At 54.4% G+C, this 14,663-nt stretch overlaps 1 protein-coding gene across 1 annotated transcript in view; it reads left to right on the top strand.

The window, feature by feature from the left end:
• LOC8033273 (trichohyalin) overlaps window positions 1-14,663 on the top strand; it is a 118,475-nt gene that overhangs the window by 77,322 nt on the left and 26,490 nt on the right. Inside the window, exon 4 of the mRNA XM_040499213.2 lies at window positions 208-332. Coding sequence (XP_040355147.1) covers window positions 208-332 — 125 coding nt within the window. The remainder of the gene's footprint in view (window positions 1-207; window positions 333-14,663) is intronic.

Raw genomic sequence — 14,663 nt, 5'->3', positions numbered from 1 at the left:
AAGAGTTCTTGGGGCGTCAAGAACCTTTCAAGTACGGATATTTTTTAGAGTGTGCTTGGACATCTGGCATCATACACACAACTGCGCTCCCCAATGTCGGCATCATAACTCGCTTCCCCACCTGTCATTGCTCCATTATCGATGACGGCTGCATCCTTTCCACTTGGGTGCGCCCTGGTGAACGCGCTCGTCTTTGCTCTTGGGCAGGGAGCCATGCGCTGGAGGAGCAGAGGGTGGAAATGGAGCGGCTCAGGGGCCGGCTCATCGAATCCGAGGCCCGCGCCAGGCACCTGGAGACCATGCTCGACACCAGAGACCGAGATATGGGCAAGGTGAGCCAGGGCCTCGGGCCGCGCCCGCTTCGGCCAGCTAAAGGGTGCGGACCCGGCGCGCGCGAGCGCAGCAGCAGAAACCGCGTGGGTCCGGAGTCGTAACCTGGGGAGCTCGCACCGCGGCAGACGGCTCGGCGTCGCCGCGCTGCGAGGAGCGTCTGCGCTCCACGTACGGCAGCCACATTGCCATGATGGAGGGCATCATCGACACCAAGGTAGGTCTCCCATGGGCTCCTGAAAACTTCGCGCTGAGGGCACGCCATGCCTGCGCCCCGTTCCTGAGGGGCGCTGTTGCAGGACGTCCTCGGCACACGGGTCTCTCTCTGGTTGGCTTAGTCCTTGAGAACGGCGACGTGTGTCCCACTTCAATGTAATTTTGGCGGAAAAAAAGGTTCATGCCTCTTTGCGCTGGGAGTTCATGGTAATTCGAGTATGACACCGATCTCCCTTTTTATTCACCGAACTCACTAGAAAAAGGCCAATGGAAGGCGTTCCGACCATTCTCGGAACAGTGCACTCACGGACCTCGGAGGGTGTACAAAATCGCGCCAAACGTGCGAAGTCCACGTTTCGTGCGTTCTGCTGAGGCTTGTCCACGGCGTAGGATGATAACTGCTCTCAGTGACTGCATGGGACAAGCCTCAAGCGGTATCCCCTAGTATCCCCTTGCGCGTCGCTCTGTGTGTATTTGTCTGTGTGTGTACGCGCGCGTGTGTGTGTGTGTGTGGAAAAGGGGGGGGGGGGGGGGAGCCTGGTGGCTCGCATGGCCCTGGCGGCTCGCATGCGCGTGGTGTTGTGCCCGAGTGTTTTCCCAGTCACGCTTTTCGCACGCTCCCTGTCTCCTTCCACTCACGACGCCCCGCAGCCGAAACGAACACTCTCTCGGAAGTCGGTATTATCGCTCGAGTCCCTCAGAAGGGCGACCCGAGTCGTCAGTGACAAGAAGGCGCCCAGCCTGCCTCGGTCCGTGCGGCAGCTGTAGCATGAATCCGATCGCAACCCTCAGGAGGAGGCTGTGTTGGTCGTTCTTGTGTGTCCGATAACGGTCTGCGCGCGCAATTAAGGTCCTGTTCTGGTAGCAGGGCGCTCGTTGGCTTCCGTTGTGCTTTGGCTACGCTTGAACGCTCGAAGCTCACGCGACACTGAAGCGTCATCGAAGGTAGGAAACTCGCGCTGGAGCCGGTGAAACAGCGCGAGTCATCATTCTGCGAGTGACTGTCCCCCTTGGTCAAAATGATGGCCGATCATCATCACCATAATTTATGTTCCTCGAAGGCCCGTAGGGCAGTATACGAGGGGGGTGCAATAATACAAACATGAGAACAATGAACAGAAATATAACACTGTATGCTAGTTGGTTAGGTTCGATAGAAAGAGAGTGACGGATTCAACAAATTTTGTAGTATCATGTATAGAAACGGATGTTTCGAGGTAGTGAGTTCCAATTCTCGAGATCCGAAGGTAGTGGGGAAGTCGGCTGAGAACCCGTGGTGGATCGAATCGGACGTATTTTACGTAGGTGACCTAAACAAGGGAAATCGCGGTGGGGAGGTAATAGTAATGATTCTTTGAGGTGAGTATCGTAATAAAACAAAATCAAAAATTACGAAGGAGAGAGAGGCGTGACACCCGGCAGCGATGGGAAAGTGAATGAGGGTTAGCTGATTGGCGTAATCCTGATATGCTGGTGTATGTTGAGTAGTTATTATAAATAAAGCGAAGGGCTCTCCTTTGTACGTATTCTAGATGATTTTGGTGTGACTGCCATGGATGATGCATATTCTAGCTTGGATCTTATAAGATATATGATACACATTCTAACTTGGATCTTGTAAAGTAGTACATCCCTACCAAAAAACTGAGTATAACTTTTCGTTATCTGGTTTATGGAACTGGAAATCTATCCGGATTCTGTCGGGATATCGGGTTTTCAGAAATTATTCCTTTGTTTGCAATTTGGATTTGAGGTTTCTAAAAAACAATTCCAGTTAGATTTCCAGTTACATAATCTAAATAGTGAAAGGTTATACTGGGTTTGTCGGTAGGGATACGCTAGTCGTTTTACAAAGGTTGTAGCAAGTTTGCGGTTTCGGCGCAAATATCTGAGAGAACGGTTATTTTCAGAAATAACAGAGGTTATATGAGCAGTCCATGATAGGTCACAGATGAGAAGAACACCTAGGTATTTATAAAATGAGCCGGCTGTCACTTGAGTGTTAACAAGGTTATATGATAATGACATGGCCCTTAAACTGCGGAAAAATAACAGGGATTTACATTGATTAAAGTTTAGCGTCATTTGCCGTTTTTTGCACCACTAGAGTACACACGCAAGGTCTTTCTGGAGAATTAGATGATCATAATATGAAAGAATGGGCCGGTAAATGACACAATCGTCGGTGAACAGGTGCACAGAAGAAGCTATTTTCTGCATGAGATCATTCATGTAGATTAGGAAGAGAAGGGGGCCGAGTACGGTTCCCTGGGGGACGCCGGACGTTACGGTAGAGGCTTGCGATTTTACCTTGTTAACGGATGAATATTGGGTACGGTTAATTACGAATTCAGAAATCCACTTGAAAACAAAGGGGTGAAATTAACGTCGTTAAGCTTCGTTAGAAGACGTTGATGAGGAACTTTTCCGAATTATTTGGAGAAGTCAATGAATATGGCGTCAGTTTGAACATTCGAATCGAAGCTCGAATAAAGGTCAGTAAGGAAAGCGGTTAGCAGGGTTTCACACGAGCAAGATTGACGAAATTCCTGCGAATGTTGAAAAATCAGGTTATGAGATTCAAGAAAGTTTCTTAAATTTGAGTAAAGTATATGCTTCTAGACCTTAGACGGCACACTGGGGCAAGAAATGGTATTTTAGTTAGTATAATGAGTTGGCGATCATCATTTTTGTGAACAGGAATTACGTTAGTGAGTTTCCACTCATACGGAACTATGGAAAGCGTGAAGTTGTGTGAGAATATGTCACAGAGGAAAAGAGAAGAAATGGGTTTAGTCTGTTTTAGCACCTTCCAGCTAATTTTGTCAACACCAGTGCTCGAAGATACCTTTAGGTTATCTATTCTTTCAATACGCCTATCAATACACCGACATATTGCTTTCAGTATGTCCGGTGTTCCCAGGCTCGGCAAGACAACATAGATACAGGGCACCTTGCGAGAGTACGATGCCTTGTGCACCGTTTTCGTGCGGTTCTTGTTACTGCCCTCTAGGGGACTGCTAGCGCTATAGCGAGTAGCCACTCTCTCCTCGAACTAGATTAAAGCCGCGTACAAAGTTAGGCAACGGGCGGGCGGCTCTATGGAGCTGGTCGCGGGCAGCGCAGATAATAGGGATCTCGCGTTCATTCTGATGCAAACCTGCGATTATACCTGGGCCGGCTCACTCGAAACAAAATGACTCGTTCCTTATTTTAGACTCGCCGAAAGTGGGTTTGGCTACACTCTAAAAAATCCCGTGAGTCTGCTTTCCCGCACAACACTCGGAGAGCCAATCACCGCAACTTGCGGAGGCAGCTCAGCGAATGACAATGCCGAAACATATGTTTAGACCAAAACACGCAGTCTGAGTTGTGACATTAAGCAATGCAAGCGTGACGTTTTGCACTGCTTAATGTCACAGCTCAGACTGCGTTTTTCGGTCTAAACATATGTTTCGGCACTGTCATTCGCTGAGCTGCCTCCGTAAGTTGCGGTGATTGGCTCTCCGAGTGTTGTGCGTGAAAGTAGACGCACAAACATTTTTTAGAGTGTACTTCACTCTGGCCACCTGGCATCCGGCAGGGGCCACGTGAAACAAGATCGATTTCCAACGTAGAGCCGGGAAGGAGAACCACCGATTGCGGAGGTGTCTGGGCTCGTCCTGCACCATCTGTGTCTCCCCTCCCTCGAGTCTTCTTCGTCTTAAATTTCCAACAGTGTTACGTAAGGTGGGCTTATTTCGTTTCGAGCAGGCAGGACCAGAGCACGAAAGTATAGGACTCCGGATTCCTCTATAAATTCAACACACACTTTCTAGCAACACCGGGAAAATAATGAACTCCTTTTCTTCAATTCTGCCGACTCTAGATAACTTTTTGAGAAGAGTTCATGAACAGTATAAAGACTGCTATCTATCATTGTGCCAGCCCCATGGTTCCCGCGTCCGATAGGCAAAGTGTACGGAACCCCTAAAAATCTGTCTCCATAAAAAACCCAAAACAATGTTTTTTTGTGTGTTCTTCTTTAAATGAAGTATTGGGAGACTGGAAACCGTGGCAGGAAAATATATGGACCTCGGTGGCGTAATTTCTGCTCGAAAGAAACTGGGCCACGCTCCCAGCCTCGGCTCTGGTAAGCCCCGTTTCATCGCGAGCGAACGGGAGTCGAAATCGCGGCCGACATCTCGGGTCCGGCCGGAGTCTTCGGGACGAGCGACTGCGGAGCGACCGAAGAGTTTTACGGCCAGTGCAGGCGGCGTATCGCGTCCGGCTGTCTCAAGGCCTGGCGCGGGCCGCTTCGCTAAACGCAGGGAACAAAAGCGGAGCCCCGGGGTTTTCCCTCAACCAAACCACGCGCGTCCCGGCGCCCCGAGGCATCGATCTCGCATCCGAAACGCACGCGGCGTCTGTTTGGGACACGGCGCCGATGGAGCCGGCCAATCGCCGCTCCCCGCTCGGAAGGCCACGGGTCAGAGGGGACAGCGGGGTCAGAGGCGCGCTCTGGACCAGGCTCTCACAACGCAGCGCCTATCAAATGAAAGAACAAAATAATCTCTAGAAAAGTGAGGCGTTGAAGCCGAAACTAGAGTTCAATTCCATCTTTCGCGTGGATGCTCACGAGACGTTTTAGTCACACACAGTCGCAACTGTTCACCCTTAAGCTGAGACTAGAAGCTCCGACTTCAGCGCGAGCTCCATGCCTTCTTTAACGCAAGTGCGAACGCGCAAGCACGCGCAACCAAAGCACTGCGGAAGCCAGCGAGCTCGCGCTGAAGGTGGAGCTTCTAGTTTTAAGGGTGAACGGAGTATAGAACCATTCAATCACCTCGCTCCAATCAGCTCAGGGCGGTACACTCTAAAAAAAGTCTGTGAGTCTACTTTCACGCACAACACTCGGAGAGCCAATCAGCGCAACTTACGGAGGCAGCTCAGCGAATGACGATGCCGAAACATATGTTTAGACAAAGAAACGCAGTCTGAGTTGTGACATTAAGCAATGCAAAACGTCACGCTTGCATTGCTTAATGTCACAACTCAGTCTGCGTTTTTTGGTCTAAACAGATGTTTCCGCATCGTCATTCGCTGAGCTGCCTCCGTAAGTTGCGCTGATTGGTTCTCCGACTGTTGTGCGGGAAAGTAGACGCACAGACGTTTTTTAGAGTGTACTATCACACTCAAATGGCAATGCGGCGTAAGCGTTGTTCAGGAGGGATGCTACACTCTCAAAGTGTTATATCGCACGCTGCACCACGATCCGCCCCGAGCACCGATCATTGGATTTCTTCGGATAAGTTCAACCAATCGGAGGGGTTACACGGCTGTCATATTCCAATAGGCGTGCAGTCTCGCTGATTGCCGGGGTGAGCATTTTTGTCACCGAGATTGAACCACAATTAGAGCCGATAAAAGCGATCGCCCTTTTCATTGGCTGAACTGACTAAACAGAGTTCAGCGATTGGTACTCCGGGTGCATTGTGTTGCAACGCACTCAAGGACTTACAGGATTTCTCCGCGCAGAACTCTGCGTCGGCTTGATTGTGACTGACAGCCTTCCGAGTCTTTGCATCGGCACAAACCAACACACAAAACGTCAACAGCTCCCAGTAACGTCTTTGCGAAAGGTTTGGTCCCTGTTAATACCGTGGAGAATTGTCAGGCTTACAGGATCACAAGTTGGAAGGCCGGTAGCACTTCGAGGCATTCCAGATACATTGACGGTCGGTGGTCTTTTAATCGGTGTATGCCGGTTATCCACGTGTCGCGGAGAGGTTCCCTGGTATTGATGAACGCCACTTCCATAGACAACAACAACAGACTCGAGTTACTCGGCGTCGCATAAGCACCGCTATAGCGCCTATGGGTGACGCTTTCTGATCCCCAACCCCCGGGCTCCTCGTAGCCTCCGTGCTCTCAGCCAACGTCCCCTACGAAGCGCGACTGGAGCGCCCAGTTTCGTGACGCCACGTGGTAGGCACGTTGCGTTCGCTAATGACGTCGCGATACGAGTTCCAAACGCCGCACCATTCTGAGACCCCGGTCCATGATGCTTCGTATGTAGAGCGATATGACTGCATTCGACTTCATTACCGTGCGGGAGTGCAGTGCACGAGCGACCGGGCTTGGCCTGTTGGGGAAGCGTTGGGCCGTCGGGTCGAGGTCCGCAGAGAGTGGCGTGCGGCTGCGTGTGCTCGCGACCCCCTTTTCCCGAAGCCCGCATGCGCTGTGCTTGTGTCAGGAGGCTCGGATCGGCATCCTGGAGGGCGAGCTGGAGCTTCTCGAGAGGGAGCTCGTGGAGGCCACAATGTCCGCCCGGACAGAACTCACGGCGCACACGCCCCAGCTGCAACCGGTAAGTGAGTCCAGCCCGGGCCTCTGGGACCTCAGCCAGTCGGTATGTGTGTCCCCCAGGTCGGACCCAGCTGACAAGTCTGCCGGCTGGAACCGAAGGAACCCGCTTGGTTTCTAAAAAAAAATAATTTCTGTTGTGCGATTTGAGTGGGCGGTTTTGTCGGTGTATCCTGGATCGTGTTTTATAAACAAGTCCCGCGAAAAATATAATCTGTTGTCCGCCAATTTTAACGACCTTGGCGATTTTCAAGAATACCGATTGCGGCCAGACACGTACAACCTCGATGAAGATTGCTAATGAAGCCTATGTTGGTGGCCAAGGTCGTCGAAGCGCACACTAGCGAGAGACACATTGGGCTCAGATAAGCAAAAGCCACGTCAATATCTCTAGACCAGAGAGCTGGAGAGTAACCACCCGAAGTCAATATTTGTTTTAAAAAGAAATTTAAGCTTTTGCCGGTTACATAACACGTGAAACGTTCTGCTGCGTAGGCGGCGTACGTGCCATATACAACAACGGACGGAGTGCCACCCGACCCTTCCTCTCTTATGGTGAATTCAGCTCGCAGATCTCGAGCGCTCCAAAACCGCTCCATTTGGAGAACGCATATTTCGCTCGCAGATCTGGCTCGAGTTTTCTCAAAGTGTTGAGCTGAAATCTATTAATCCCTTCACTTTATGCCATGTACCACCTATAGATCGTTAATAGAATTTTGTATCTGTGAGTTGTCTTTGCTTTCCTCGTAGGCCGCAATATCTGCAAGAATTCAATGTAAACAAAGCTAAAAAATAGTTCTAAGGTTTAAAGGGACCATGAAGGCAGTTTCGAAGTTTTATTCGACGATTGAAATGGATGTCAGGCACGTCTCAGATACTGTTGACCAAGTTCCAGCCCGAACAGAAGTTTGGGTGCCGCACCAATCGAGCAAACAGGAGCGGTAATAACAGCGCCGGTAACGATGCCTGAGACCCCACCGAGGCGGCGGCAGAAAGGTGAACTAAAGCGTGACGACAACGGGCTCCTCGTTTGGCGATTGGTTCAAACGATAGACGCGCTCTTGGTTTCGATTTCGGTGGTGAGATGTGATGAAAAAAGTTTATTTGAACGTCGGATAATCTTTTGAAGTTGTAGTTGGGAATTAATAGGTTTCATACCGTGTATAAAAGCATAATCTGAAGCGATCTTTCCGTTTGTCACTGGTTGAACGCATCCCGTACTGCCACCTCGGGCCCGTAACAAGCAACGAGCAACCATGGACATAAAAAAAGATGTACGAGCGGCGGGGGCGTCGGACTTTTGGTTTTGGTTTCGTGCGTCGTCTCGTGTTCGCTTTGCGAACTGGTGTCTCACCAATCATGCCGCGTTTATGTGCAGTTGTAGGTTGCGCGAAAGGTCGGCTAAAGACGTGCGGCCGATCGGGCGACGTTGGTTTGCATTGTGGGGATTGTGATCCCTCAACATTCTGTCGCGTCAGCGTTTTGGCGCGCCGTGGCGGCCGCGCTGGCGTAGCGAGAGGTGGCGCTGCTTACCACTGTGAGTGGCTTCCTCCTCTCCCCCTTTGGGGCGATTTCTGTAACGGACCCCCGCACAAAGGAGATCGACGTGTCGCTCCTTGATTGGCCACTTCGCCCCCGCCGTTATCTTAAAACCAGCGGACAGCGGTCTCGCTTGTCTCGCTTCTTCCTGGGATTCGGCGGCGGCGACAACGGGGACCCTTCCGGCGCACCGGTGAGCGTTTACCCCGTACTTTGTACCTTTGTGAACGACCGTTCGGCCGTGGGCGATCTCCACACCGACGGCGTTCACCAGCTTATAGCCGCTGTGTTGTTGTTATTTGTTTCATTGTAAATAAACAGTTTATCACCGTTACCAACGTGACTGGTGTCTGTTTGCGCTCGACGAGCAGCATGCCACGCGAGTACGAACCCGCTTCGCGGTAGAGCGTCTCGCCGCGAACGTGGAACTCCCAAAGGCAGTGGCCCTAAGGAGGACCACAATTTGGCGCCCAACAAAAGGGCTGACGACCAGAATTCTGGCACGTCTGTGTGTGGCGACTGCTGCCGAGTGACGAGTCCTCGCGCAACCAGCGCTTACCGTGACGATGCAGACCGACTTCTCGGATTTGCTCACGCTGGCGACCGCGGCCGATGCATTCGCTTGGTCCCCACTTCAACGGGAAGCCGAAATGCCAACCCTCCAACGAGAAGCGCCCTACGACGTACCCCTGGAGCCGAGCGTGGTTCTGACGCCATTGCGAACGGGCGCCATCGCTCCCGGATCTTCCCTGAACACGCGTGCTCCGCCGCCGGCACAAAGCGAAGCCTATCGGTGAGAAACCGCTGCGGCGCCTCATCACACCTTGCTCGAAAACGCGGCACGTGTGATTGAGAGTCTGACAGGTGCGTTGCAAACGACAACACTCGCACCACAGGCCCAACGACCTCCGGTCCGAATTCCCGTCCCGACTTATCGGGGTTACGCAGACAAAGCGAGCGCTACGGACTTCCTTGACGATTTACGGAAGTACCAACGCGCGATGGGAATGTCCGATCGTGAAATACTTGAGCGCATTCTGCCAATCGCGCTCGTCGACGAAGCCGCCCGCTGGTTCCGACTTGTCGGTGACCAACCCGCCGGAACGCTCGATCAGTTCCGAGAGGCGTTCCGCCGCGAATTCCTTCCCGCCGACTATGAGAGAAGGATGCGGCGGGAGCTCGAACAGCGAACCCAGCATCCGGACGAGTCCCTGCTGGAGTTCGTACGAGCCATGCAAGAGCTCTTCGAGCTCGCAGAACCCTCAGCTCCCAATGCAGAGCGAGTGGAACGCGTCATACGCCAAAGCCACCCGACTTTCGCTGCGTATCTTCGAGGCAGCCGTTTCCGCGACCTGAACGAGCTCGCCTCCGAAGCCCGGCGCCTTCAGGGAGTCATTCTCGCTGCCCGTGCGTACCGGCCTCCGCCTCCAGCGTCAGCGGCCCTCGAACCGCGCTGCGCGTGGAGCGGGGACACGCCATCCCGAGCACCGAGGCGCTACGATTCCGCAAACTATGCGGAAGATCGGGGCCGAGACGCGTACGCAATCTCAGATCGTGCGCTCGACCCGTACTCCTACGGTAGACGAACAAGCCGGCCGACGCCGCAGTTCAGAACCACCGACTCGCGCCCCAACGAGGCAGCGAGGCAGGAGGAAACAAGGATCCCTCAATCTCAGCGAGCCGATGCACGCTACGACAGAGCCGGCGAAAACCAAAACGCACGGCGGAACCCCCAGCGAGGCGACGACAGAAGATGTTTTCGGTGCAATCGCCCCGGTCATCTCGCTCGCCAGTGCCCGGAGCGGCCGGACACGGAATCGCACCGTGCGGGAAACGAGCAAAGCCACCGGTAAACGGCCCTTGGACGGACGGACCGGTGGCTAACAAAGAATCAGAGGGTCCCATGGCCACTCTTTTGCCGACCGCCTACAGAATAGGCTTCCCGACCGGCACGCCGGCCCCGTTCATTTCTGTAACGATCGCCGGCAAGCCATTCAAGGCACTCCTCGACACCGGAGCAAGCGCTTCGATGTTCGGCGACGAAGTGTTGACTCACCTCCGACAGAATTCTGTCCGACTCCGAGAATGCAACACTGCCTTTCGCCTAGCCTGCGGAACCGCCCTTTCGGCTGGTACCGCGCGGCTGGTCGCGAGATGGGAGAATCGAGTAAGACGACAACGCTTCGTTCATCTCCCTGGCCTATCGGTGCCCATTATTTTGGGCAGAGACTTCCTTGCCAAAACAGGCATTGTAATCGACGTCAGCAGCGCAGGCTATCGGGAGGGCACGTTTGCACCCCTGAAACCATTCTGCGAACCCCCGGCCGTACCGCCAACGCCACCATTGGCGCACGCGACGAGCCGTCGAGAGGAAGCGAGGGACTCCCTAAACCGGGTCATTGACCCCAAGACACCGAGTCCAGCGCCGATGGCAGCGAGCGCCGCCCCCATTGGGGAAATGACGCACCCACTGCTCACGCAATCATGCAGCGTGTCAGGGCGAGAAAAAGCCCGACTGTCGTCGTTGTTGCGCCGCTATGACGCAATGTTCACGGACCGACCGGGCTGCACGAACGAAGTGCGACATCGCATTGACACGGGCGACGAACTGCCAAGAAGGCAGAACGCGCGACCCGTAAGCTTGGCTAAACGAAAAGCCATCGACCGTGCCCTGGACGAAATGATCGACACCGGAATCGTCCGGCGATCTAACAGCCCCTGGGCATTCCCTGTGGTGCTGGTCCCGAAGAAAGACGGCAGCTCACGTCTTTGCGTGGACTACCGCCGTCTGAACGACGTCACACGAAAGGACGCCTACCCGCTACCGAGCATCGACTCGATTCTGTCCAACTTGGGCAGTGCGCGGTACTTCACCACCCTGGACGCTAGCCGAGGCTACCTCCAGGTTCGGATGGAGCCAGGTGACGAGGCAAAAACAGCCTTCTGTTGTCACCGCGGGCTTTTCGAATTCACACGAATGCCCTTCGGTCTGTGCGGAGCGCCAATGACGTTCCAGCGATTGATCGACCGAGTACTGGGAGAAGCCAAATGGAAACACGCAATGGCCTATCTCGACGACATTGTCGTCTACTCCAACACCTTCGAAGATCACCTACGTCATCTCGAGGACGTACTCGACCGGCTAAAAGCCGCGGGAATGACCCTGAACCCCGAAAAGGCTCAAATAGCCGAAACCCGCATCGCCTTGCTCGGGTTCGAACTGGATCGCGGGCGCCTTGCGCCACATCCCGACAAACTACAGGCAATCCTGGAGTTTCCTGCGCCAACCGACGTGAGCTCCCTCCGTCGCTACCTGGGAATGGTGAACTTCTATCGCCAATTCATCCCAAACTGCGCGACGCTTCAAGCACCACTGACACGCCTATTGCGAAAGTCCGTGAGTTGGAGCTGGGGTCCCGAGCAGGAAGCGGCCTTTCGCCGCACCTCCCGAGCGCTCGCGGACACAGCTGAACTCAAGCTACCCGACTTGAACAAGCCCTTTCTGATCCAAACAGATGCCAGCAATCTTGGCTTGGGCGCGGTCCTGCTCCAACAGCACGAAGGTGTACTCCGACCGGTGGCCTTCGCCAGCCGCTCGTTGACGCCAGCTGAAAGGAACTACAGCACATGCGAACAAGAGTGCTTGGCCATCGTCTTTGCACTCCGGCGTTTCGACATTTATGTCGACGGGACTACTTTCGTGATCGAAACAGATCACCAAAGCCTAATATGGCTCTCCCGACTTCGCGAACCCGCTGGTCGCTTGGCAAGATGGGCTTTGATGCTGCAAAAATACGACTACGTCGTGCGGTACCGGAAAGGCAGCACAAACGTGGTGGCGGACGCATTGTCACGAGCCCCCGTAGACTGCACACAAATTTCCGCAAAGACCCAGGCCGAGCCAACGACATCCACATTGTCAGGCGAAGCCGTGACTCAGTCCCAAAGGGAGGCAGCAGATCTGACCACCCCGGACGAGACGATCAACCACCTAGACGCAGTGAGCGCAGTGGGAATCGTGTTCAGCAAAGAAGAGCTTCTGAAAGCTCAGCAGAATGATCCGTTTTGTCGAAAGGTGATCGACGGACTCGCAGAAGAGTCGGACGCCGTGGAGGCGGGCGGTGCGACCGCCGGGCGCAACACTACTGGTATTGTAGTGGGCGCCGAGTGCCGGGACGTATCTGGTATTGGTGCGGGCACGGAGGATTCATATCTGCTGAGCAATGACGGGCTCTTGCTGAGGTACATACCCTCCGAGAACGACTCCGACGAGGCGTTCAAGGTAGTGGTACCCCGCAGTCTGAGAAACGCAGTTTTGCGCTACTATCACGACTCGCACTTGGCCGGACGCGCGAGCGGCTCCAAGACTTACTCAAAGTTATGTCGCATCGCCACCTGGCCGGGCATGAAACGGGACGTTTTCCGTTATGCCCGCACCTGCCACTCTTGCCAAAGCTTCAAACCAAGAGGCGGCAAACCCCCGGGCCTAATGCAACCGATTCCGAGCCAGCAATCATGGTCTCTGGCAGCCTGCGACGTGGTCGGCCCCCTACCGAGGAGCCCTAAAGGACACCAGTATTTGCTGGTTGTAACTGACCACTTCAGCAAATGGACGGAACTTTTTCCACTCCGTAAGCTGACAGCCCGAGCGATCACGGAGAAGCTCATGGAGGTTTTCACCCGTTTTGGATTCCCCGAAGCTCTTTTGACTGATCGAGCGAGCTACTTCGTCGGGAAGGTATTCGTGGACGCGTGCAAGGCCCTTGGCATAAAGCACAGAACAACCACGCCGTACCACCCGCAGTCGAACATCACGGAGCGATGTAACAGAAACATCAAACCAATGCTGGCCGCCTTCGCGGAAAGGCACCGTGACTGGGACGCATATATCCCCGAGATCGGGTTCGCACTTCGGACCACTCTCAACCGTTCGACGGGCTTCACCCCCGCTTTCCTCACATTTGGGAGAGAGCTTCCGAACCCCATGGACCGTGTCCTAGGGACGAGCGCCGGGGTGGACAACGCGCAGCCGACGCAAACGGACCACGCGCGGCAGCTACAAACTCGGATGACGGAAGCCTTCTCGGAGGCGCGTCGCAATCTCGGGGTAGCGCGAGCGAAACAAAAAGCTCAGTACGACCGCTCGCATCGAGACCTCCGCTACAAAGTGGGTGATCTCGTCCTCAGACGCAACCATGTTCTGAGTGATGCCAGCAAAGGCTTCTCGGCCGCTTTGGCTCCGAAGTGGTGTGGCCCGTACCGAGTGCAGGAACTTCTCTCCCCACTCGTGTACAAGCTGACAAACTTGCAATCAAGAAAAGTCGGTGGGCCGGTACATGTGTGCGATCTGAAACCCTACCATGAGAGGGAAAACGGGGCCAACGAGCAAACTCAGCCCCCGCAGAAGCATGCACACGCAGCGCGAGACGACGCCAGCAGCGAACAACAGTCGTCTCGCTACAATCTGCGGAGACGGAGGAACTATTATCCGAAGTTTTCGTAGAGGCAGCCCCTGTAAGTGGCGAAATGTCACATTAAGGGAAGGGCAAAACACAATGCACCTGCTGCCTTCGCGAACGCGCCAGACACCATTGTTTACTGGCAAGCAGTGACCTAGATACGTCACCTCAGCGTTCGCTCCCCGATGAACCCGTAGGGGAATCCCCCAAACACGGCTTCCGAGGGAAAGGGTACGCGTAACTGCCATTGGTCAGTTATTGCCACCTACGCTCACGTGTGCCACATGTCAACGCAAGAGCGCGGTGCGAGCGTCGTCACAAGCGGTAGGAGACCAAGTGGTCATTCTACCGCAGTACGTTCCGCACCTACGAAGAGGACATCCAGCCTTTGCTTCGCGTCGTTCTGGAGTTGCTGTCTCCTGGCTACGGCAGTTCAGCGGTGTCCAGGGTCCAGAGCTGCGCGTGATTCGTCAGGCGGCCCCGCTATACCCCAGCCGGCCGCGGACCAAACCAGCAACCCGTCGTTTTCGTGGGCCGTCGGGATCGTCATCTGGTCAGGGACTGCCGCTCATCATCTTCGGGACCCGCTCCGCGGTCGGAAAGCTCGCCGACCAGGGACCAGCTGTTCCCGTCGTCCCGTAACAAGTCCCAAGGGCCCCAGGCACCTGGCGCAGTTCGCCCAGCAGGGCTCGTACGGCACGCACTACATCGGCAGTCTAGGGTCAATCTTCCGGGACCTGGTCGCCCGGAACGTGCTCGTCGACGGACACGGCT

This window comes from Ixodes scapularis, unplaced genomic scaffold (genome assembly GCF_016920785.2).
Source record: "Ixodes scapularis isolate PalLabHiFi unplaced genomic scaffold, ASM1692078v2 PGA_scaffold2__306_contigs__length_199485367, whole genome shotgun sequence".
Classification (NCBI taxonomy): domain Eukaryota; kingdom Metazoa; phylum Arthropoda; class Arachnida; order Ixodida; family Ixodidae; genus Ixodes; species Ixodes scapularis.
The sequence above is the reverse complement of the archived record's forward strand: the minus strand, read 5'-3'. Positions and strand labels throughout refer to the sequence as shown.